A 25,054-nucleotide genomic window follows, 5' to 3' on the forward strand; every position below is an offset into this window, starting at 1 on the left:
CTAAACATAGCTATGAAAAGTCAGCACTCCCCTACCATCTGCAAGGGACAATATCTTTTCATGGATGTCAGCAGCCATTGCAGCCTCTTCAACTTCCTGGTCACTTGCAGATATGCGTCCATAGCGAATGTTTTCACGGATATTGTCATTGAAAAGAACAGTGTCCTGAGGAACTACACCAATGTAGGATCGGAGGGAGTTCTGCTTCACCTGTATGTTTAAGATAAACGTGCCATGAAAGGGAAGCCATTTAAAGAAAGAAAAATTCAGAGAACATTTTAAACAATTAAAGTCTTATATAATTTGCATACCCTTTTAGTCATTTATTCAGGCAGTCCATGTTTTCTCTGCAATTTTGAACTTTACACAAAGACTATCTAGCTCTATGATACAGATTACATCACAACAACAGGTGAATCACGGACAGGTGGGCCTCAAACTTTAAAGTACTTCACCACCTGAGGGTTTGGAGGTCTCCATTGCCTTTGAAAGCTAAGCAGCCAGGTGCTGATGGGTTATGAAGGAGTCCCAAGCTCTGAAGATCTAAAAACCCAATTAAAAAGCAGGGTGACAATCTTCACATGCTGCCTGTTGTTGGGAGGGGTGTGGAGATAGACCCCTGCCGAGATCCAAAGCCTGGCAAAGTCTGTGAGGCAGTGCCAGCTGACATCAAGGCTTTCCGACAGCATAAAGAGGAGCAGAGAGAAGACAAAGTAGGCACGGCTCTTAAGGAAGAGCTAAGCAGGCCTCTCTTAGCCATATATCAAGACTTTACATGATGTAAGAGGGCCCCACTTCAGACAGACTGTCTACTGCATTTCAATCTGGATCAAGGGAGTACCACTTCTGGTATGTTTCAATTTTAGCATGAAGAACTATGTTAAGGTAAATTTGGTTTTGTGTCTTGGCAGAGGCACAAAACAAACAAGCAAAGGTTTGACAGAACGATGTTGACATTTTATATCCTAACAAATTTACAACCATAATACATAACATTGGTGCTAAAATGACTTAAAAGCATGAAGATCAAGAAGCCTTCTTTGCCAACACAAAGCCTGATAAGAATAGAATTTCTTCTAGAACATAGAGTCAGTCAGTACTTTTACATAGGCAGTTGTAATCGAGTTACAGGGGGATTTTGGGTAGTCGAGCTACAGTCTTCCATCATGACACAGTGTATAATTGAATATTTAAAGAAAGGACTAGTGGTTGACCAATACATCACAGAGGCCGATAAATCAGCCAATATTTAGTATTTTTAAATGATCGGATTCGGTATCTACCGATAAATGTTCACTTTTAGATGATCAGTTTTGCAAGCCGTGGAGGTGCTGAGAATCAACTCTTTGCACTGTCCTTCTGGACAGTTTTGTGGATGAATCTACCTGTTCTTTGTGTTTATTCCACCTACTGGCTGGAGTTTGTTTTAGAGATTTTCTTCTGTTATGTAATTCTGTCTCACAAAATTTTTATAGAAATACTGGACTTGAGCAATCCGATAGCAAATTGTTGCAGGGGCTCTTGTAGGCGTACATGGACTGTTTGAGTTTAGAGGGATGGACACCAGTTGGTGCTTTCAGGTGCAGGGTTAATGCGCACGTTTTTCTTTTTTCTGTTTGTTTGGTTCGGAGAGAAGTTTGGGATTTGATTGTTGCACTAATGTTGAAAAGTGGTCTTTATAATTTTGTTTTTGACACACAATATATTTTTTCTATTATGTCAAAATGTAAAATCTTTAAATGATTGGTTTGTCACTCTCCATGTGGAATGTGAATTGGTTGGGGCACCCCATAAAAGGAAGGTTATTTCTCCTCTTAAAGGGTAACTAAACCCTAAACCATCTTTTTTTAGTTAATGATCTGTAAGCATGGGGCTTTATTAGTACTGGTCATTGATTCAAGTAATTTTTTTGACATTTGTGTATAAAGTGTTTTAATTCTACAAATATATGGTGTAAAAACGTCTGAGTGCTGCCCTCTTCAGGTTGAACGGTGGCTACTGCAGTTGAATTTTCCTATTGGCTGTTGCGGTACTTCGTGACGTAAGCGGTGACAGCTGACGTAAGCAGGTTCCAGCTCACCACGCCAGATTCATGTACATGTCGTCTTGCAACCGTGTGAGGAATAATAATAACAACATGGAGTCTGACAGCAGCTGTCAATTAATCTGTCACTACGAGTCTCAGGTGCCCCCCCCCCACCCGCTCAGCCCCGCACTCGGTTCGTTCCCTCTATCCCCGCCGGGGTCTGCCCACTTTTCCTGCATTTTCAAATATTTCTAGTGGGTGGAGTCAGACTCTGAGCAGGTGTTTAGTTACCCTTTCAGCATAAGAAATATGATTTAGTGTTTCTTCAAGAAAAGCATCTTTCCCCGCAGGAAACTGAAACATTTGGAAAGATATGGGCATCCGCGTTGCCAGGTAATTTTTTCAGGGCTTCAGTCCCGAATGTTTTGACTGTAGCCCCGAATGGAATTTTAAATGTAGGCAACACAAGTTTAGATGCAGCTCAACAACAACAAAATATTTCTATATGAATATGCAATAATCTTCATGACGCAGCCTGTCACGCAGGTCTTTGAAGAATGTAGGCTACTCGCAATAATATTGCTACATTTTGTTTGAAGTTCACGTGGCGTGACGCCCTCCCTCCCCCCCCCCGCTACTAGAGAGAGGCAGCTTGTGTCACTCTGGAGGAAAAATAAAACGTCAAGAAAAATAGCAATGCAGACTTTTGGACTTTTTTGAAGAGTAATGGTGAAGATTTACTGATGTAACATGTTTAGCTTAATGTTTTTAAACTTGTGGGCTGGCCAAGGACGTCCAAATATGGTCCTCTTTTTCGGACCTTAAAAAAAGCACCCGGCCAGGATTTATAAATTTGCGAAAATGTCCAGGATTTGGCTTTAGTTGCATTATGATGTGCATCTGGTCTAATACTTTGTGTGTGTATGCAGATATTTGAATTGCTTTAACCCCTCTTTGAAAGTCCCGCCTTCTTGCACACCAATTGATCGATTATAAGAGGCTTGCAGCAACTATTGGCCAAATTCCTGCCTGTCAATCTCTCAGCGAAGCGATGTTGTGTTCGGCATCAAGCAGTTGCATGACAGTAACAGCAAATGACAGCTGAGTGGAAACAATGCCCAAACGAAAGTGCAAATTTACAGAAGATTTGCACAAATAATCCCCATGCTTTCATCCAGGTCGAGATCCGTGGGAAGACGAATGCATGACATGTAAAGCTGGCACTTATGTGTTGGTTGCTAATAAAGGTGCAAGTTATTTAGAAGCACACATTAGCTCTGCGATGCATAAAGTGTCTGCAAAAGGTGAAAGTTCATCAGGTAAATTAACGGACTACTTTTTGTGACCAGGAAATTTGTTATCACATTGCTTAATTTTACATGGCCATTCAAAATAATAGTAAATGAAGGTACAACACACATGGCATCAAATATTTTATTTTTAGTACATGGACATTGAAAAGAATGTTGGACATTTATATTTATTTACATATATTTGTTATGCTAAGTGTCATTTTTTTCCACTGTATTAAAGTTTGCATTCATAGTAGCACTGTTTTGAACCCTATTATAAATGGTCTGCATGGGGGTGTGCTATTCCACTTATGCTAGTAACCAGCAACTGAGTGACTTGGATGTTCATATTAGAGTAAACTAATTTTACACCAAAATAAATTGTTTTACTGTTTAAAGATAAATCAGGAGAGCAAACAGATAATATTATTGCTGAAGTTACAATCATGATGATTAATGTAAATTAATGTTAGTGTTACTAGGTCAATTGATCCATTATCCCTGAAATATGTTTTATTAGACTGTACTGCTATTAACAATGTGAGAAACCTTTTTTATTCAGTCAGCACTCTTGAAGAAATGTTTAACAAAAATCAAGCCGAATGCAATTTTAGAGTTTTTAGGAAAAATTTATTTTAAAAACCTCTCACCATGGAAATAGCCATAGAAGCTGGCATGGCGTTAAAAACAAACAAACAAACAAACTAGGTTAATTGGCATAACGTTACACTACTTATGGCTTCACTAGCTAGCTATCATTAGCAGTCTGAGGTAACATTAAAAGATAAAAAGCTGAAACTGACATCCCTAGTTTTTACCCTGCTTTTCAGAACTAGCATACGAAAATATTTTAAGAGATGTCAAACCCCAGATGAGGAAGAGACATGGTGTCTAATTTAAATGATGCCCTGTGAGAGATTAGTTAGCACCACAGACTCTAGCTCTGAGTGAAAATTGTGGGTTGGGTAGTGTCAATCCAGCTAATTTTAGCCAATCGCTTTTGGCGAGGCAGGCCTTGGCTCTGTCAATTAAACCCTGGCTGGGGGTGAAGAGCATCATGTATATGGGAAATAATTGGGGGCGCACACATAAACACATAAAGCCACACCCACTTTAATGGAGATGGGCTAAGCCCCAAACCTCATCAAGTCCTAGAAACACCCCTGGATATGGGATGGACATGTTTTCTTTAGTGCTAGCTCAAGTAAGGGCAGGGGAGTCATTACACTGATAAGCAAGCATCTAAAATTCAAATGTCTCAAACGGATTAAAGATAAATTAGCTAATATTTACGCACCTAATGTTGATGATCAGGGCTTTTTTTTTAATAGATCTTGAAGGGATGTTGCAAGCCGCTGGCACCCCTCATGATGTAATATTAGGGAGAGACTTTAATCTTTTGATGGACTCCTTGACACTTCACAGGATGTGCAAATATCTTACAGATATATATATATATATATATATATATATGGAGACTTTTGAAACCATCTGGTAGGGACTATACATTTTTTCCATCAGTCCATAAGATTTATTCTAGAATAGATTTTTATATAATTTCTTCTGTTGTTGATTGCTTAGTTGGAAACATTTTAGTCTCAGATCATGCCCTGGTGCATTAAGAGGTGTAGCCACATATGGAGAAAAAGAAATCATATAGTTGGAGCTTTAATGTATCCCTTTTCAAAATCCTGAATTTCAACAAATGATCTATATGGAGACCAACTGGTCCGCAGTACCCTCTGTGAGCGTGGCTTCGGAGGCACTTAGGGACCATACAGTATGCCACATTCACCAAAAAATCCAAAGCACGAGAACTCGTGGAGTTGGAAGTGAATATTAAAAAGTGCTGAGGCAGAGCAGAAGCACCGAATGTTATCTGATGGCCTGAGAGAATTGATCCGATTGAAATACAGAAATAATACCATTTCGTCGTGGAACAAAGGAGTTTTGGCTATTCAAGGCAAGACAGTAATACTTGAGTCGGGGGACATGGCGGGAAAACCTCTGGCTATATATATAAAACAGAGTCTTTTTCTACAATTCTTTTCTACAATTGAAATATTTACTTCAGCCATTAATATTAATAATGCTTTTAAAGGATTCTATATTGATCTCTATAGTTCCACGTCTTCGTCTACTGATGTGGATATTAGAAACTTTGAGGAACCATTAGAACTTCCTAAACTGACGGCTGAGCAATAAAAGTCTCTTGATTCTGAGATAAATTTGGAGGAGCTTGGTGAGGTAATTAAGGCCTTGCCTACAGGCAAGACTCCGGGGCCAGATGGCTTTGGCGCTACATTTGTTTTAGATCTTAGGCTACAGAACTGGCTCCACTTTTGCTAGATGTTTAAATGGAATCATTAAAGAATGGAAAGCTTCCGCCAACCATGACGTAAGCCCGGATCAGTCTGATTCTTAAAAAGGACAAAGATCCAAGCGAGTGTAAGAGTTATGTTCAATTTCCCTGATCCAGTTAGATATTAAAATATTTTGGCTAACCGATAGTAAAAGTTATGACATCTCTTATACATATAGATCAGGTGGGTTTTATTCAGGGCCGTAGCTCTTCTGATAACATTATGCGTTTCATCAATATCATGTGGTCAGTGTCGAATGTTCAGACTCTGCTTGCTGCCATCTCACTTGATGGCAAAAAGGCATTTGATATGGTAGAATGGTATTATCTTTTTAAGATTTTGAAAATGTATGGGTTCGGGAATACATTTATTGGTTACTTTACAGACACCCAGTACCGGCAGTACAAACGAAAGTATTATTTTACACTGGATAAGGGCCCCTGGCAGGGTTGCCCTCTTTCCCCATAATTTTTCTGTCTTGCCCTTGAACCATTAGCAGCCGCGATAAGAAAAGAGGATGATTTTCCAAGGGTGGTGGCGGGAGGTGTGGCACATACTGCAAGCTTTTGCTTTAAGCAGATGCTAATTTTATTATTTGTCTCTGAACCTACTAGATCTATACCTTGCCTTCACAGAATTATTAATTCCTTTTCTAAATTCTCAGGATACAAGTCAACTGGTCTAAATCTATGGCTTTGGCTCTGACAGCATACTGTCCAGCCAACATCCTTTCAACATGGCACCTTCCAGTGGCCCAAACAGGGCATTAAGTATTTGGGTGTTTTATTCCCTTCAAATTTGTGTGATTTAGTTAAGAGTTCATTTGGACCCTTTAATAAAATATTTTCAAGTGATGTGAGCAGGTGGGCTTCATTACATTTATCTATGATTGGGAAGGTTAATGTTATTAAAATGAATTGTATTCCAAAATTCAAATACCTGCTACAGTCTCTCCCTATAGATGTCCCCCTCTCTTATTTCAAGCAATTTGATAGCATAGCGAAGTCCTTCATTTCGAATGATAAACGTCCCAGGTTACATTTTTGTAATTTGCATAGGCCAATTGACATAAGCCTACCCAAGATTTTGTTTTATTATTATGAATTTGGTCTCAGACATTTGGCGCATTGGTTGCTTCTACCTGAGAAAACCCCTCCCTGGTTTTGTATTGCACAGTAAATTCTTGCCCCTATTTCGCCATTGCAAAGACTTTCTTTCAAACTAATCGGAGAAGTTACACCCCATTATGTCGCATTTGCATGCTGTATGGACAAAAGTTTCCAGAGTGTTTAATTAATTTAAATGTTGTCTCTAGCATATGGCTGAACCCAATATTATGTATCAATAAGCCCTCTTTCTACTGGTCAGAGTGGATTGTGAGGGAGGTTAACACACTCAGTGACCAATATGAGAGTGGAGTGTTGAGATCCTTTGAAAACTTGGTTAAAAATTTTGTGATTCCCAGATCTCAGTTCTTGCACTACCTGCTCTGTACTATTTTTGGGAGTATCATTCACTACTGTGGGAGTGGTGATTACTGCTTTCGGAGAAGGTCATGTAGTTATTAATGTGTGTGATTTTATATATATATATATATATATATATATATATATATATATATATATATATATATATATATATATGTTTATTTTTTGTGTATGTGCTTATGTGTGACCAAAGGGGTGTTTGTTGATGGTCGTGTGGGGTTGGGTATTGGGAGGGTGATAGTGGGGGTTAAATGTTGATTCTGTGTATATACGTTTTTCTTTTCTTTATTTGATTTGTGAATAAATTTAAAAAAATGTAATCACAAAAAACAAGATTTTAGTACAGTGTTGGGTCGCTACCACTTGATATCAATGCAAAACCAGCTGAGAACAATAATTTCTAATACCAAATGTATCAATATTTAACCTTACATTTTTGACTGCATTATATATAATTTATGATGGATCGTAGAGATTCCATTCCTAAATGGGATGGTATGACTAATCAGCCAAGAGAGTCTAATTCTCCAAATCAACATCATCCAGATACACACTCTCTTCATCAGCACTAATACCAGCAATTTGAGGTTAACATGCCTCTTTCCTTTCACCAAGTAGAAGCCACATGATGAACTCTAATCAGGATCTGAGGCACTCTTAAAGGAATAGTCCACTGAAAAATTTAAATTCAGTTATCATTTACTCAATGGGTTATTCCAACCCTGTATGGCTTTTTCTTCCATGGAACCTAAAAGGAGTTGTCGAGAAGAATCTAAGTGAAGTTAATTTTCATACTTTTAAAGAACCAAACATGACAAACTCATATAAAGTAATGCATATAACTTTGTGTTATATTCTAAGACTTCTGAAGACATCCGATAGCTGTGTGAGGAATAGACAAACATTTAATAAACTATTTGCTGGTAATTTCCCCCTCATCAGCTCTCATTTGCGGTGAAAAATGGCATGCCGACACATTGCGTCAGGTTCTATGTCGCAGATAGCAAATGGTTTTGGTTGTCACATGTCATACCAATTGTGCTGTGCCAAATTTCATGCTGATCCATGAATTGGGAAAATCAGTGAATAATAACTTAAATTTAGGTCTATTTCTCACACAAACTGACCGAGTGGCTTTAGAAGACTGTATTTCTTCAGAAGAATATAGTGTACTATATAAGTCCTATTAACAACTTTTCTACTTCTGTTTCTTTAATAGAGCTTTTTGAATGAAATCTTTGATTTTTTTTTAATCTTCCCATTCACTTTTACTTTATGTAAAAGAGCATTTCTGTGATTCTGATAAATAATTACAGAAGTTTTAATTTTTTGTTGAAAAATATACATATCTTTTAACAGGACAAGATGAATAGAAAGCGGTAACCAATGAAACAGAATGGATTTAAGAAGCAGGAAACTGGGCTAAACACTTTTACAGAGGGAATTCATGTCTTATCTGAAAACTTAACAGAAATATTGCAATCAAGTCCAGACATGAAGTCTGTACAAAACAATATTCAATTAAGGAAGATTTTCTATAAAGATTAGAGCTTGTGTCAATGAGGTCACTGTACAGATTTTACCACCCCAATGACTGTCTCAGCTTGATAGTGAAGACAAGAACTTCTCAACAGTAATAATAACTAATGTGTTCTCTTTGTCCAAAATTCCCACCAGTTTAGCCACAATTTACCATAAATATAGTCTTTTTGCCCAGTTCATTACACAAAACATTTCATACTACTTTAGATACAGATACTGCCACTCCAAACAAACTGGTTGAGCCAATGTTACTATGTTGGGCTGGTCAGGATTCTTAAAAGAAAAAAAAACAACAACAGGAAAACCAACCTACTAATAGATTAATGAAGTTGTCTCATCATATTAAGCAGAGATACGAGAGTATGAATAGGATAAGTGTTTTAACATAAAAAAAAGCCTTTCGTACTTGGTATAAAAGGCTGTTCTTTTGCACTCAGCACAGGAAAACAGATCCAATAATTTAGACCTCAACCATGTAATAAACAGAATATAACTAACCACTGTAAGAAATACTGGGCTTAACCTCAGTTAGAAAAACAGATCCCAATCTTACCCACAACAAGAGAAACTCAGAAATAGTCTTACATCACATTAAAGAAAAAAAAGAGCACCGATAATGACAGGGTAAGAGAGAGTGCAAAAAGTCTTTCTTTCTCGGGCAGTTCAGTCTACCATTAATCCATATGGCGAGTGGAACCAGCCTCTGTCTTTTCACTTCAAACGCTTGGCGAATTAGACTCCTTCTTTTGAAGTCTTCTTCTTTGTTACTTCCTTTTGTTTATTTTTTGTCTGTTTTTTTTAGTGTTCTTAGTTCGCCATCTTTCCATTCTTTCTTCCCATTCATTTGGCTCTTCAAAAAAGTCAATATCCTTAATTTATGAACTAATTAACATCAGATTGGGAAGGGTGAGAGGGAGAGGGCTTACTGCAGCCATGTGAAACACAAATGCCTTCCCAGGTCTTTATGGGAGTGCTGCATCTGTCCTCTCACAATGCAACTTTTATTCTGAGAGACGGGACATTCGCTGTGGTTTCCGGTCCTGTTTGCAACAGTATTCAATGATTTTGAGCAGAAAGACTTCAAGTGCATAAATGTGTTATCTTTTGTTCACATTTTTCAAATCTTTAGGACAATAGTTCCACTGTAATAAAAAAGGATACAGTCTAAAAACAATCCAGCAAATCAGTATATTTATCTATGCATGTATGTATATTTAGGTTGAATTTGTAGGAAAATGTCTCACACTTTTAGTGAAACTGGTCAGAACAAACATGGATGTCTATCCTCTCAACTAGTATGATTCATACGGTTACTGTATCTTTACGTAATTCTATTTAGATGATTGTGTTTGAGTATTTTTCCTTCTAGTGATCTTAAACAATATCATCTGAGAGCATCTCTCTCTCTCTCTCTTACACACTCCATAGTGTTTGTACATACTATTCCATACCATACATAAGAAAGTTATAAAGAAACATACTTCTAAGATGGACTGAGTTCAATCTTTTCAGATACAAGCCAAAACAATCTGAGAACTGCTCTGAGGCCCGTGAAACTAAATAAAACTAAGTGTCATCTGACTAACAAAAAACATGACTATTTTCTAACTGTTCATAGCAGGGAACACACTCTCCAATTGCCAATCAGACCACAGATGATGAATGAGGTGTTATTTACATTAACAGGTAAAATGTTTTACTAGTCAGCTAGTGAAAATGAGTAGTCACCCTAATACACAAGGACCCCCTTTTCAGGACACTAAATTTGTACTAATACTTAAATGGCAGTCTTCTGATGTTGTCTTTTATATTAACAGTTCAAAATAAGATACAGATAATGGTTTTACTTGAATTTTATTACGTTGTGGTACAATGTAAACCATAATGTTGTCATTACTGGAAAATTAAGTTGTCTTAATTAAACCCTAACCTTAACGTATGGAGGCATTTAAATAGTTATTAAGATTTCATAGAGGCTTAAGCTCTTAAACTTGATTTTTTTGGTAAATAGCTACGTTATCATTCAAGTGATCGGTGTGCCCTTTGGTCAAGTTGAAACTGTTAACTATCTCAGTTCTCCTTGTGCATGTGAAACAGAAGGCATATATAAATTTTTGTGTAGAACTAAGTTTATTTTATGATTCACCTAGAATCAGTTATAATCTCCTTTATTTGAGCTGTGTTATTTTATGATTAAATTGAGTCAATTAAATTACAATTATTACGTAGAAATAATATTTAAACAGCAAATCTAGTAACCTTAAATTAAATAGTTAAGTAAATTCTATATGAACACCAGGCTAAGTGAAGTACACAAGTCTTGGAGATGCCATTACTCAATTCAATTAAGGGACTGAGTTACAGTGAGTACAGTACATGTCGATGCAATTAAAAAAATGAAAATTTGCTGATAATTTACTCACCCTCAAGAGTTTCTTCATCAAAACAGAATTTAAGATTTTTAGGATTTAATTTCAGGCCCCCTCTTTTAAACAATGCAAGTTAATTTATTTGAAAAATGTATATTTAGGGCGCATCAAAATAATCCACACGACTCCAGTCGACAAATACATTTCTTCTGAATCCAAACGATTGAATCTTTTGAGAAACAAAACAATACTTATATACTTTTTAACTACAAATGTTCGCATCCGTACATCTGTGATGTGTGCTCATAAGAGGAATGATGTAAGCTCGTTGGTAAGGTCACGCATGGATGAGGAGGCAGGAAGCGTGTCATTGTTTACAAGAGAAGGAGCGCTGTACAAAAGTTGAATTGTCTGCTGTAAATTTGTATAAGTGTATTGTTCAAAATGGTCATTTGGGGGGTGTGTGTGTGTATCCTGGATGCTTCAACCTTCAGAACCCCCCCAAAAAAGCACTATGGGAATTTTTTTTTACTTTTCATCTAATGCCTATCCATGATCATGAGCGACTGAAGCTCTGGCTTATCGTGCTGAACCTGGATTTCAGTACACCCCTACATTCTTTCAAATATTGGAGGGTGTGCAGTGAACATTTTACCCCTGAGAATTTCAGACCATCGAAAGAAACAAAGGGTCGATATCTGAATTCATCGGCTGTGCCCGTGCTGTTTTTCCAGCGAACTCAGGTATCTGTGAAAACTTTGTCATATAGCCTATATATTTCTATATAGTAGCTATAGTAACAAACAAAACATGATACTTACACTACTGATCGGGTGCCATTGGGGTCTTCTGGCATCAGACGGCGCTTCCAGTTTATTCTTGGCAAACTGAAAAACACCTCTAAATCGCTGCGGCTCAGTGGAAAACCATTATGTTCGGTAATGGAGCTAGGACTAGGAGTGTTCTAATTGTTAATTGCTAATTGTTTCCAATGGTGGGACTGCTATGGTCCAGTTGTGGCAGCACAGGCTCTCTGCCTCTGTTGGCATTGACTACATGTGCACCATCTCCATAGATCTCTGTTTCCCAGAGACTTGTGATTGCACCGCTGCTGCAGCCTCCTCCATCTCCCTCAGTTCTTCATCGGTGTATTCGGGCTAAAATAGGTAGGGTTGGGCGAAAAACTCTATCTCCTATTCTCTTCTAAAATCAAAATCCAACGGCATCATGCCTGAAATTGTTTTAGACTGTTTTGGTTTGTGAATGGTGCTTGTCTGTGGTCCGTGCAAGTTTCTCTTGTAAACAATGGCGCACTTCCTTGTAAGGTATGGCGGAGGATCAGTGGACTTAACAGATTCACGAACAAACAAGAACTTACTGTTAAAAACTCCCCTAATTACTGAAATAGCGCCAACCAGTCTCCACAAGCACAATAAATGTATTGACAAAGAGACAATGAACTATTGACAGAGAATCGCATGTGACATCCGCATGCTCACCACGTGCTTATCGTGTGGACAGGAAGGGGGAAACTTTTGAACGTAAAAATGTGTGTCTTTCTTATAAAGCCTAAAAGGGCTTAGTTTTAATGAAATATGTTGTAATCCCTGTGTGCTATGTATTTTGGTGTAGATCAAAATTAGTAGAATTGTTTAGTAGTGTAGGAGAACTCATTATATCTAATAAGAGGCTTTATATTTAATAGCCTGAGTGTAAGAATGTTAAACCCACTTTTAAAGGTACCAAATATACCTTTCTTGGTATCAAATTAAACCTTACGATTTGTCCGAGCTGAATTCGAATATAAGATCTCTGTAGAATGATATTACGCGATGTTTTACTATCTTTTGAGTCATTCAGCCCAAAATCTCTTACTGTCATAAACATGCAAATGAGCCTTGACAAAGGAATCATTCTCCTGTCCCAATGGAAGCAGAATTTTACGACCTCCAAAGGAATGTTCAGAGAAGTGCTGACCCTCACTTCATTCTCTTACTGAGAAAGAGAAATGAACCCTGTTAATCCTATATATATATTCTATATATCCATGTGATAAATATTGACATGTATCTAATGTGCCATCTCACATTTTCCTTAAATGTGCTTGATCTATGTTTTCTTGCAAACTAATGGGTTAATGTTTCAGACTTTGCATACTATGGTTAACCAAAATCATATGTGTGGCATATTTGGTCTCTATAACTTGGTATTTTGAAGATTGAAATGACTGTGTACATGATATGTCGATAACAACAACATATTAGTATTACAAGTATATTTCCTATTTTCTTTCTTGCACATGCAATGGGCAATTTTACAACAAAGCGCAATAAACCAAATTCCCGCCTAGAACTCAAACCCTTCTTATTGGTCGAGCCAATGAGAGGTGGGACCTGTTTCCTGAGGGTATAAAATTGCTACGCCCACTTCCTCGCTCCCTCTTATCTCTTCGGTCTCTTAGCCCTCTCTTAGCTCTTATCTTCGCTCTCTTAGCCTCTCTTGCTTCCTGCCTCTCTTGCCCTCTGAGCCTTGTGCTCTCTCACTCTCTCGCTGAATGATGCTGAACTAGAAGGCCCCCAAGGACTCCCAAGCGTGTGCCAGGCTACGGCCTTGACTTTCCATTCACCAAAGATTCTCTGACTCCCACTGGTTCTCTCTCATCAAGACAACATCATCAAAGATCAACTGGAGCCTCAACAAATTGCATCAGGACAGTTTAATTCAAATGGGACATGCAAGTATCAAACTTAGTCTCATTATTTGATACATTAAGTATCCTCACCCCTTTCTAAAAAGGGCTGTCAGAACTAATATGATGGTTTGCTCAGGCTGTTGATCTGCTGAACTTCAAACAATGCTATAACTTCTTGCCTTCCTGTATTCTGCTTCAGCCCTCTTTCCCTTGGTAAACTGTATGAATGTATGTATATGTATGTTAGAGTAGTTTAAATGTTTAGTCTAGTTAATAAAGTCTTGTTCATGTCACATGTAAAGTTGTCTGTGTCTCAAGCTCATATCTAAAGTCACTAATCATAGATTTTGACTACTTGCTCTTAATACTTAGTAAGAAAGACATTTCCTTGCCCTGGAAATGTACATTTCTATTAATTAATTAATAACCAAAATTGAGTGTTCACGGGATGAACCGAGTATTTGGTTGTAATGTTAATGTAGCTACATCAAGTTAACCCGATTAACTGATCCAAATATTCATAATCGATTATAACAAGTTATGATTGATTATTAATATTTCATAGAGCTGATTCGCTACCTAATGGTGGAAGAATATAGAGCTGATTCGCTACATCCTGCCTCCTCCTCCACGCATGACCTTACCAACGCGCTTACGTCATCCCTCTCATGAGCGTGCGTCACAGAGATGTAAAAAAGTACATCTTTATGATGTCACAGAGATGTAAAAAAGTACATCTTTATGATGTACGAACATTTGTAGTTAAAAAGTATATAAGTATTCTTTTGTTTCTCAAAATAATCAATCGCTTGGGTTCAGAAGAACGTTATTTGTCGACTGTAGTGTGGATTATTTTGATGCACCCTAAATATGCATTTTGGACCATCAAAAAATGCACTTTAATAACCCTCACCCTGCATTGTTTAAAGGAGGAGGTCTGAAATTAAATCCTAAAAATCTTAAAATATGTTTTGATGAAGAAAGAAACAGATACATCTTGAATGGCCTGAGGGTGAGTAAATTATCAGTAACTTTCATTTTTGGGAGAACTATTCCTTTAAAGACTCTCCTGACCTGAATACCTGATCGTTTATATAACAGAGTTCCAATCATTATGCAATTTTCTAGCTAAATAACTTTACAACTTCTCCGTGCTTGTATGTGACACTAAATAAATTGGTGTTTAAAACTGAGCTGAGCACTTTCAATATGTGCACAACACCTCTAGACCCTTAGTCAGGTAAAACAGGCAAAATGAAAAACACAAGCAAAACACTGATATGCAGAACATGATCATGTTAAAATTAAATCCACTTGCGAGAACCAAGCGCGGACATTGTTTTGCATATCCGACCAGATGTGCGCCAAAATCAAGGCTGCAACCATTTACTTGAAAGGCACAAATAGGCTGGGAGAGAACTACCCATGTGCGCCTAACCTGGACCAAATGTACACAAAACATCTTGTTTACAAGAACCTCCACATGCTGCTCTGTTTAACACTTCACAGGCTTTTTATAGACTGCAGTCTCTTCTCTTCAGCACTCTACTAAATCAGGCGTAACATCAATGAAGCACAGTGCCTCAGAAATAGAGAGATTCAGAAGGGGCAAGGGGTCATTCGCTTGCTTTGTCTCCTTCCCAGCCTTTCTTTCGGTCTTCTGTTACCCTCTTAACCCTGCTACTTTAAAACTTTATTATATTTTTTATGTAAAAAGAAGACAATTATGTAAAAAGAAGACAATGTCACATTCAGAGAGATTGATACATTAGAGACTTCTGTTAATCAAAAGCAACTGAATCAATAACCCTCTTTTTATAAATTGTTCCATATAGTGGAAAATGACTGATGCACTCAGTATGAAGAGTCAAAGTTTAATTACTCAATCAGTAAAAATAGATGGACGAGATGAAAGTCGAAAGTAAACTTGTATTCCGTCATGTCCTTCTATAATCATGCAACATGAGTGATACTGGTTTGATTTACATTTTTTATTTGGGTTTTCTCTATTATACAGATTTAGTGGAAAGTGGGGACAGAATGGGATCGGAACTTTGTGCTAGCCAACAACGTTACTCAGTAAATCAAAAACGTGTACTTGCAGCTGAAATTCACACTTAGCTTAAACTTACAGAAAATACACAGATGACCACGCCGGCTTCCACTTCTGTCAACCAAGAACTGTTGTAGCCCATTTGCCTCAAGGTTCAACGTGCTGTGCATTCCGAGATGCTATTCTGCAAACGTTTCTTATTTGTAAATGTTAAATATTTCACAAATCTTTTATATTTCCTTTTTTTTTGTCCCCCCTTCTTTCATTCAAAAACATATTCTCTCTTTCCTTTTAACCACTGAATTTCCATGACTTTTCCATGACCTTTCAGTTGTTTGTGATAACTGGATAAGTATTGTTAAAAATAAATCCAATTCTGATCTATTCACTAATTAATCATTGCAGACCATAGCATTACTAGAAAAATGTATATCACAGGAATTTCCATAACCTCTAAGATGTTATTTATTTCCATTACATTTCCAGGCCTTAAAAAACACAAATGGAAAATTCCAGATAGTTCCAGGTTTTCCATGACCATGGAACCCTGTATACTCCATCTTTCCTGCGTCTGGGCAGCTTGTTTGTTTTATGAGAGTCTGCAAACTCATCGAGGCAGAATGCACTTGTGCATTTATTTTTGGTGACAACGTTCATAAAGCAACACTCTTTCCGCTGTGAAGTGAATGAGAAATTGCTCTGATATTTCTGAGTCAAATTTTCTGACAGAATGGAGTTGTGTCACACATGTTCAAAGCAGACACAAGGGTGTCAATACTGCATAGAGAGGATGGAATCAGTAACCACCATTGAAAACAACCTCAAGGCGTCTGCACCATCAAAGGCTTTGCGATTCAAACGTTGATCTATTATGTCTGTGGGAGCTCGTACCTGAAACAATGAGCACAAAGAATGACCAACAGATGTTTTTTACTTGTGTGTGTGTGTTAATGTGTGTATCTGCATCCTATGACTAATGTCTAGAATCAAACAAGGTTTGTTGTGCAACCACTTGGTCATGATGACAACTTCATGGCATCTATGAAAAAGGACCTAAAATACCATAAAACACATAACAAAACTAACAGCCAGACATAAAAATAAACATATAATCTAGGGATGGGTCATGGTGGTCGACTAGCCATCCATCAACTACCCATTCGATTCGGTAGTTGAGGTTAAAATTGATCTAGATTTTCTTTTTTTGTTGTTTGGCAGTTTTTAGTAGTGGTGCCTTATTTCGCTTGTTGACAGCACACTCTACTTTTGCACAGTAAAATCCCTTGTTTTTGAAATAAATCTGCTGACTGGCTGAGGAGTGTAGGACGCAAGTCATTAGTCCAGTTTTGCAACCCCGTTCAACAAGAAAAGGGGCCGGATGAATTAAGAATAAAATTGCGTGATGACAACACTTTACAAAGACATTTGGATGTTTTTGAAACTCTTTCTGAAATTATTTCTTAGCAAATTTTGTGGTTCAATGCAATTACTCGTTCAAAACGTAAAAAGCTAATTTGTCGGCATCTACTGGCGCAAAGGCATAATTTGCAGACATGGTCAATGAATAAATCTGAACAATCTTTTTGGTGAATGGATTCAAAAGACTCGAGTCACTGGGATGATTCAAATTCCCCACCACTGGTCACGAGTGCTGTGGTTTTGTAAGGCAGCGAGTCAAGTTAAAAACAGTCCAACCATATAAAACACGTTTGAAGATCCCCTGAATTACATTTTAAAATGTTGTGTTTCATCTAGCTGCTTTTCTGTAAAGGCCCCCCTAAGAATCAATCCGATCAGGTCATGTGAACGCTGCAATCATGATTTGAAGCTTGATTAAACTCCCTTGTACTTGAGTGCACAAATGCGCTGTACACACACACTCTGCACACGCGTCTAGTGCGAGAAAGTGTAATCGAGCATCAAATCATGATCCCACCTAGGATACTGCAATTTCAAGATTTATAGTGAATAGAAGTTACATTTTGGTCTGTAATCACTCAAAATATTATTGTTTTGCTTCAGAAGACATGGATTAAACCACTCGAGTTTTATGGATTATCTGCACGCTGCCTTGAAGTCTGTTTTGGAGCTTGGAAGTTTCAGACCCAATGGACTTGTATTGTATGGATATAAACACTGTCTCCATTAACAAATCTTTGTTTGTGTTCCACAAAAGGAAGTTGATGAGAAAATTACCATTTTTGAGTGAACTATTCAACGTTCCTTTAAGACTGACTAACCCACGTTGTTTAAAACAATTTACAGTTTTGCACATTCCTAGTATAATTCAACACTCTTGCTTTTTTTGCAGGCCTTTATATCAAACAAAGAGCCAAAGAGTTCATCTGACACAAACAAATATTTTTTATCCATGGACTGTTATGTAATTTCACGCAACATACTTCAAATAGCCAAGTACTTGGCGAAAGTTCTATTCATTTGCCTGCACATGTTTTAAGAGTCTAAATGCTAATGTTCCAGTGAGTTTAATGGGTCCGATCTGGCCACTAGTGTGAAGGATGAGATGCTCAACCGTTGACAGCTGCTCTATAAAAGTAATCTACCCTCATGCCTGTCCTGTGAGAAAGCGCTCACTCCCTATGAGTGTACTGGCACGCTGACCCACCTCATGCTTCCTGTTGTGCTCCAAAACACATTAACACAGCAGGAATGTGTAGCCATCATGTGAAAGCATGAAGGAGGTTGTTTGAAGGCTGTATTTTGGTTCTCACAGATTTTACATGATACTGGAGAGGCTGTGAACTTATGTAGGAGATGATAAGTGAGAAAGACAGAGTAAGAGAGAGATATGACAATTTACTTGTCCTCCCTTTTCATCTCCTCTTCTCTCTGTCAACATAGTTTGTCTGATAAGCTTGTCAGCAGTACTTTCTCCATCCAATGGACAAATCACTTCTTCCAGCTCCAAACACTCTCAGCCAAACGATTATCTCAACTCCCCCAAGAGCAGAAACACACAGGAGATTGCATAACAACTTGGCCTGTGGGCATTAGGAAATAATATTGATTTTCTGATTACAAGGGTTTCAAATTTAACATCTTGATCTTTTTAGACAAAATAGCTTGATGCACTATGAAAACATAATGTAACTTTCAGAACTCAAAACTTCCTTGCCAATCTTAAAAGACCATTTATTGAAACTGAGCAGCAAAAACGACTAGTTCTGAACTCCTAAAACTTTGGGACATTGGCACATCAATGACATTTCGGAATTTCCTTTGGGGGCTTTTTGCTGACAAATTAAATACGAGATTAAAGTGTATAAAGTATTTAGATATATTTGTATTTTTTAAGGAGGCACTGGCTCCTTTACCTCCTGTTTGGGAGCCAATATGTGGTAATCACATAGCTGTCTGTCATGGACTAAACAGTATTTAAAGAGTAAAGCAGAGGTGTATCTGACTGGAGAAGAGGGCTCTGCTACAGGGCACCATCTCCCGTAGGACACTGAATTAAAAGCAGTTAAAAGTCATTATTCATTATTTAGGTCTCTCTCAATATGATTAATTCTTGAGGGCAGGTTTACTCAGAAATAAGATGGAATCGTAACTTGTATTCCAAGAACCTTGTCATGTATGTACTGAAGGTTACATGATCTGGGGTTACAACTTGCATACTGTAACTGGTGTACAGTAATTACACTATAGTTAATGGTATGACAGCTTTTTGGGTCTGGTATAACATTACTTATTGTTACTAACTGTTGTTCCGCTTGTTCTATACAATAACAGTGTTTGTAACCTCATGGCTTTTCAGAGAGCTAAAACAGCACTGGATGCTTGAGAGCATCAAAAGTTAAAAGGCTCCACAACTTTTGCATTGGATACAAAGGGATGATGAGCAATTAAATAAACCTAATGTTTTAGGCTGTGGTAAATCATCAACAAAACCTTTAAATCACATTAAACCTTTAAAACCTTTTGAAAAGTAGAAAAAAAAATCAAGTTTCTCTGTGGATGGAAGTTAACAAGCAAACAACAAAAACAAGATTATTCATTATCAGTGCTTCTACTGCACTATAAAGAACACATATAGATTACATTTCAACTAAAAACAAATTGGTTTAAAGAACCTCTTCTCTAGCAGATGTTGTTTGTTTGAAGAAAGCTTGTTAGGAAATACATTTTACTCATTTTAATGCAAGTTCTATGTCCTCATTACTCAGAAAAACACTTCCTTTTCAACATCAGCCCTTTTACTATTTAAACTTAACATCATACGTCACAAATACCTCTTTTTTAAGCCCTTCCCTACAAACACCTGGCTCCATTGTAGTTTATAACACCCAATTTTAATGATCAAATAAATTCCTGATGGATAAAATAAGATACCTCCTTACATCTTGTTTTGCTCAGAAGTATGTCAGATTAATGAAGTAAAATGGGTTGAGAATGCGGTTTAATCATGATTTTAATGTAGGACTGTCCTTGAACCTCTCTCATCATGACCCCTAAATCTAACCAAGAACAGATCCTTGCATGGCGTGTCTTTATGGTGATTTCTGTACAACTACAACAGCTACACAACTGCAAAGGCAAAATTAATCATCGTTTCTAAACAATTCACCAAACAGGTAGTCCCATCCCAAACGTATGCCATTGATTGAGCCAATGTTGAAATGTCAGACTGCTCAAGAAAATAGAGAAACGTCTTTAAAAACACTAGTGTTTAGACTCTTTAGAAAGCAAACCTATGAATGGCTTACTTACACAGTTTTCTCTATATGTTAAACTGGGATAGAATTAAGTATTTCAATATCTAAAACATTTCACACCTATATTCTACAGTGAATAATCCTCTAAAATGTTTCCAAACCTTTGAGATGTCTTGGCCATCGATGAGAATGTAGCCACCCTGCACATCATAAAAACGGAAAAGCAAGCGAATGATGGTGCTTTTTCCTGATCCGGATGGACCAACCTGCGGAATAATGTGTTTTAGCAGAGGTGAACTTAATTTATTCTAAAAATTTTACTATTACTCTATACACTCACTGGGCACTTTATTAGGCACAACTGCTTATTCATGTGATTATCTAAACAGCTAATCATGTGGCAGCAGTGCAATGTATATATTCATTCAGATACTGGTCAGGAGCTTCAGTTAAAGTTCACATAAAACATCAGAATGGGGAAAAAATTTTTTATCACAGTGAGTTCGGCCGTGGCATGATTGTTGGTGCCAGACAGGCTGGTTTGAGTATTTCTGTAACTGCTGATCTCCTGGGATATTCACGCACAACTGTCTCAAGAGAACGGTGACAAACACAAAACAAAAAACATCCAGTGAGCAGCAGTTCTGCGAACGGAAGTGCTTTTTTTGATGAGAGCATTCAATGGAGAATGGCCAGACTTGTTTGAGCTGACAGAAAGGCTACAGTAACTCAGATAGCCACTCTGTACAACTATAGTGAGCAGAACAGGATCTCAGAATGCACAACTCCTTGAGGAGGATGGGACCTTGGGAACCTTGAGGAGGATGGGATACAACAGCAGAAGACCTCCATGTCGTGCACTTTATTAGAACCACAGTGTTCCTAATAAAGTGCTTAGTGAGTGTGTATTATTTTATATTAGTTAACATATTACCAGTGCTACAGTCTGTCCAGGGATTACTGTGAATGATATATCACTGAGGACCTCGTTTCTGTAGATACAAAACAACAATTTATAATGAACCTCACACTAAGTTAGAGATCAAATATTATGAAAATAAGATTTTGGTTTCAAATTTATTCAAAAATGACATACTAATATATGCAGAACATACTGTAAATATGGGACACTAGGGTGGCCACAATGCCAAAATTACCACTTTTTTATCTACAGGTTAAATCATAAAATAGATAACACATTTAAACAATGGCACGAAGTCTTCAGTTTTTTAATTAATTATTCATTAAGGATTTGGTCCTCAAGTAATTCTGCATTAACAAGTGGTGTGAGTGCTGTTCACAGAAAATGTGTGCACATACACACGTGAATATTGAAACGCAGCTGGCTTTCAGTTGGACCACACACAGGTACCGAATTGAGTCGATACTGTAGAAGACTACTATCGTTACTTTTTTTAAATTTAGTAACTGAGGCACTTTAGACATCCCTATGGGAGACTGGACACTGGATATTATCAGTAACATACTGACCATCTGCCTTCGTTGACATTAGATGGACTTACCCAGCAGTGTAACTAAAGCACACATTCTTGAAATCAATTCTCCCCTCTGTGAACAACAGGTCTCCTGCAGTCACATCATCCTTGACCTGCAGAAAAGGGCAATCTGGAAGTTAGAGAAAGCTTTCTGGGAAAGTCTCTCAGTACAGAGAAGACGCCCAGACTTGAGAAATAGGAACTGGGTTTGAGAGAGTATTAAATGGATAGTTCACCCAAATATTTTAATTCTCTCATCATTTACTCACACTCATGCCATCCCAGATGTGTATGACTTCATGTCTTCAGAAGCAATATGATAGGTGTGCGCGTAACAGATCACTATTAAGTATTAAGTCTTTTTTACCATAAATCTCCACTTTGACATTCAAAATGTGAAGGAGAAAGTGGAGATTTATAGCAAAAACTGATTTAAATACTGACCTGTTTCTCACCAAAACCTATCATATAGCTTCTGAAGATATGGATTTAACCACTGTTTTTTTTTTTTGTGTGGCCTTTATTGGATTTTTGGAGCTTGAAAGGTCTGGTCACAATTCGCTTGCATTGTATGGAACAACAGAGCTGAAATATTCTTCTAAAAACTTTTTTTGTATTTTGCATAAGTCAGTCAGTCATAGACATCTGGTATAGCATGAGAGTGAGTACCGGTAAATGAAGAGAATTTTCATTTTTGGGTGAACTATCCCTTTAAAGCTAGTTCCCTCAAATATGAAAATTCTGTCATAATTGATTTAAACCCATATAAATTTTCTTTTGTAGAACACAAAATGCAGAACGCTAGGGACTGTCAGCCTCAGTCACCATTCACTTTTATTGTTTAGAATAAAAATACAATGAAAGTGAATGGTAACTGAGGCCAACATTGTCTTACATCTCCTTCAGTGTTTCACGAAAGATATTCTTACAGGTTTGGAACAACATGAATGTGAGCAAATAATAGTTCACCCAAAAATGAAAACGATCCCTTTAAGGAGATGTGAAGAATGCATTAGAATTGAAATCATGGCAAAAAAGTGAGGCCTCTCTCTGGTTAAGTTCAAGAATAAGTTTGCAAATGAGCTACAACAGCTTTTTCAAATATATAAAAAGAAATTTGAAGATCTAATAAGGGTTTAGTAAGATTATTAGCACATGAATGGAATCTAAAGGGACTGGGAAAAGCTGTCTGTTGGTTGTGGGATTTTGGGGAGAGGGTTCCCAAAGGACGGGGGTAACTTGACACTTTGCAATAGGCAAGGGCGATACAACAACACTTACTACACCATAAGTGTAGCTCTATCTCTGGACATTAGTAAGAAAACAGCACTGCCACACTGAGTAGGACTGCAACATGGTCACTCACCTCTTTTTCCTCTGTGAGGAGATCAAACATGCTCTCCATGTCAACAAAAGCACTTTGGATCATTCTGCGGAAATTATGAAAAAAAATTAATAAGTAAAGAAAAAGTTTGGTAACTGTAAATGCGTCGAATCATCAATAATAAGAAAATAAAAGAAAAATAACTTTTTTCAGATCATAAATGTTTTAAACTATAATTATAATCTCACCTATAATATGTACCAAACCAGTTGAGTGGAGTGTAGAGCTGAATAATGTAGGTTCCAAAGAGAACATAGTCACCAACCTATGTTAACAATATCAACAAAAGTCATGGGTATCACCAGCTGAAGCATGTAAAAAATTTTTTAAGTATTTTAAAAATGTACTCTACCTGAAACTGGTCCACTGTAACATAGTACGCACACAGCAGGGATCCAGCCAACAACCCCAATCCAATTATCAGGTTCTGGATTTGATTTAACAGTGCCAAAGAAGCATTGGTCTTCCATTCAGATGCCTGAGAAGAGAAACCAACTCTGAATGTCTTTAGTCAGTTGCTTGTGAAGTCTAAGGCCTGTTTTACATATGCTGCATCTGTAGTGCGTATTCATTTCATCACCTATATTAACAGGTTACAGCATTCACACTCTATGTGTCCCAGAAGTAAGCCGTTTCAGCGTTGAGCCTATTTTTGCCTCATAACATGCTAACATCAGTTGAAAAAGTGTTGAATGCACTGTAAATCTATTTATCAACATGAACTTTATCAATATAGGCTTTTATAAGGCAACATAAATAAATGCGGCAAACTACTCGCCTATTGTTTGATTAAAGATCTGTGTCGTGCTTTGATGGACATGCAGTAAAAGGCACAAAAAGCACTTTTTCCTGTTTCTTGTAAATTAACAAATTTCGATTTGTAAATGTGCTACCCCCTCCTTAGAAATTAGATTTCATGAAGTGCCAATGTGAGATTTCATCTCAGAGTGTATTAGGCCTACTGCAAGTTTGTTTTTGGATCCCATTACCTGATATTTCAGGATGGCATCCTCAAAGCGTCTGACTTCAAAACTCTCAGAATTGTAGTACTTTACCTGAATGGAAAGACACATTATTAATATTAAAGAGTGCAACAATAAAAAGTGTAAAAAATATATATCACAAGGTCAAGTACATTATGGTATTTGGTCAATTACAGTTTCAAAGTTGAGAAGTGAGTCCACTGCTTTTGATTTGGCATTGTTGTCCTGTGCGTTCATGTTCCGTCTGTACTTGGTCCTCCATTCAGTGATGATTATGGTGAGAGCTAAAAACACATTACTAAGTGAAATGCAGCTTAGTCTTGCATTACCAGAATTTTCACTTGTGGGATATGTAGATTCAGAAGTTGCATTGCAGTTGTGCAATCTGATTGGTGCTTGTGATTTTCAAAAGTGCTTTTCGTTTTTGAATGCAAAATGCATCAGAACACCTGTGGGTGCTTTGTGGGTTCTTATCTGAGGCCAAATTCAACTTGACATAAAAATTTGCCTATTGACTGTGAGCTCCTATAACATAATAGAGTAAAATACACTTTTTATAACAATCAAAGAGCAGTGACGATAACTGGAGTTGACAATAACGAAAGCTGCAGAAAGAGGCCCAATAGAAGGCACCACTGGATCTAAATTTTACCAGTCACACAAGTGTGTACTATTTTGTGCAACATGTATA

General features: G+C 37.3%; 1 protein-coding gene across 1 annotated transcript in view; it reads right to left on the reverse strand.

The window, feature by feature from the left end:
* The window catches only part of abcb6b (ATP-binding cassette, sub-family B (MDR/TAP), member 6b), a 49,282-nt gene that overhangs the window by 16,189 nt on the left and 8,039 nt on the right, over window positions 1-25,054 (reverse strand). The window contains exons 6-14 of the mRNA XM_052141754.1: window positions 24,538-24,647; window positions 24,370-24,435; window positions 23,733-23,858; window positions 23,569-23,645; window positions 23,363-23,426; window positions 22,024-22,109; window positions 21,435-21,492; window positions 20,662-20,766; window positions 36-210 (exon numbers count right to left, since the gene is read on the reverse strand). Of these exons, the coding sequence (XP_051997714.1) occupies window positions 36-210; window positions 20,662-20,766; window positions 21,435-21,492; window positions 22,024-22,109; window positions 23,363-23,426; window positions 23,569-23,645; window positions 23,733-23,858; window positions 24,370-24,435; window positions 24,538-24,647 (867 nt within the window). The remainder of the gene's footprint in view (window positions 1-35; window positions 211-20,661; window positions 20,767-21,434; window positions 21,493-22,023; window positions 22,110-23,362; window positions 23,427-23,568; window positions 23,646-23,732; window positions 23,859-24,369; window positions 24,436-24,537; window positions 24,648-25,054) is intronic.

Source organism: Xyrauchen texanus, chromosome 14 (assembly GCF_025860055.1).
Source record: "Xyrauchen texanus isolate HMW12.3.18 chromosome 14, RBS_HiC_50CHRs, whole genome shotgun sequence".
Lineage (NCBI taxonomy): Eukaryota > Metazoa > Chordata > Actinopteri > Cypriniformes > Catostomidae > Xyrauchen > Xyrauchen texanus.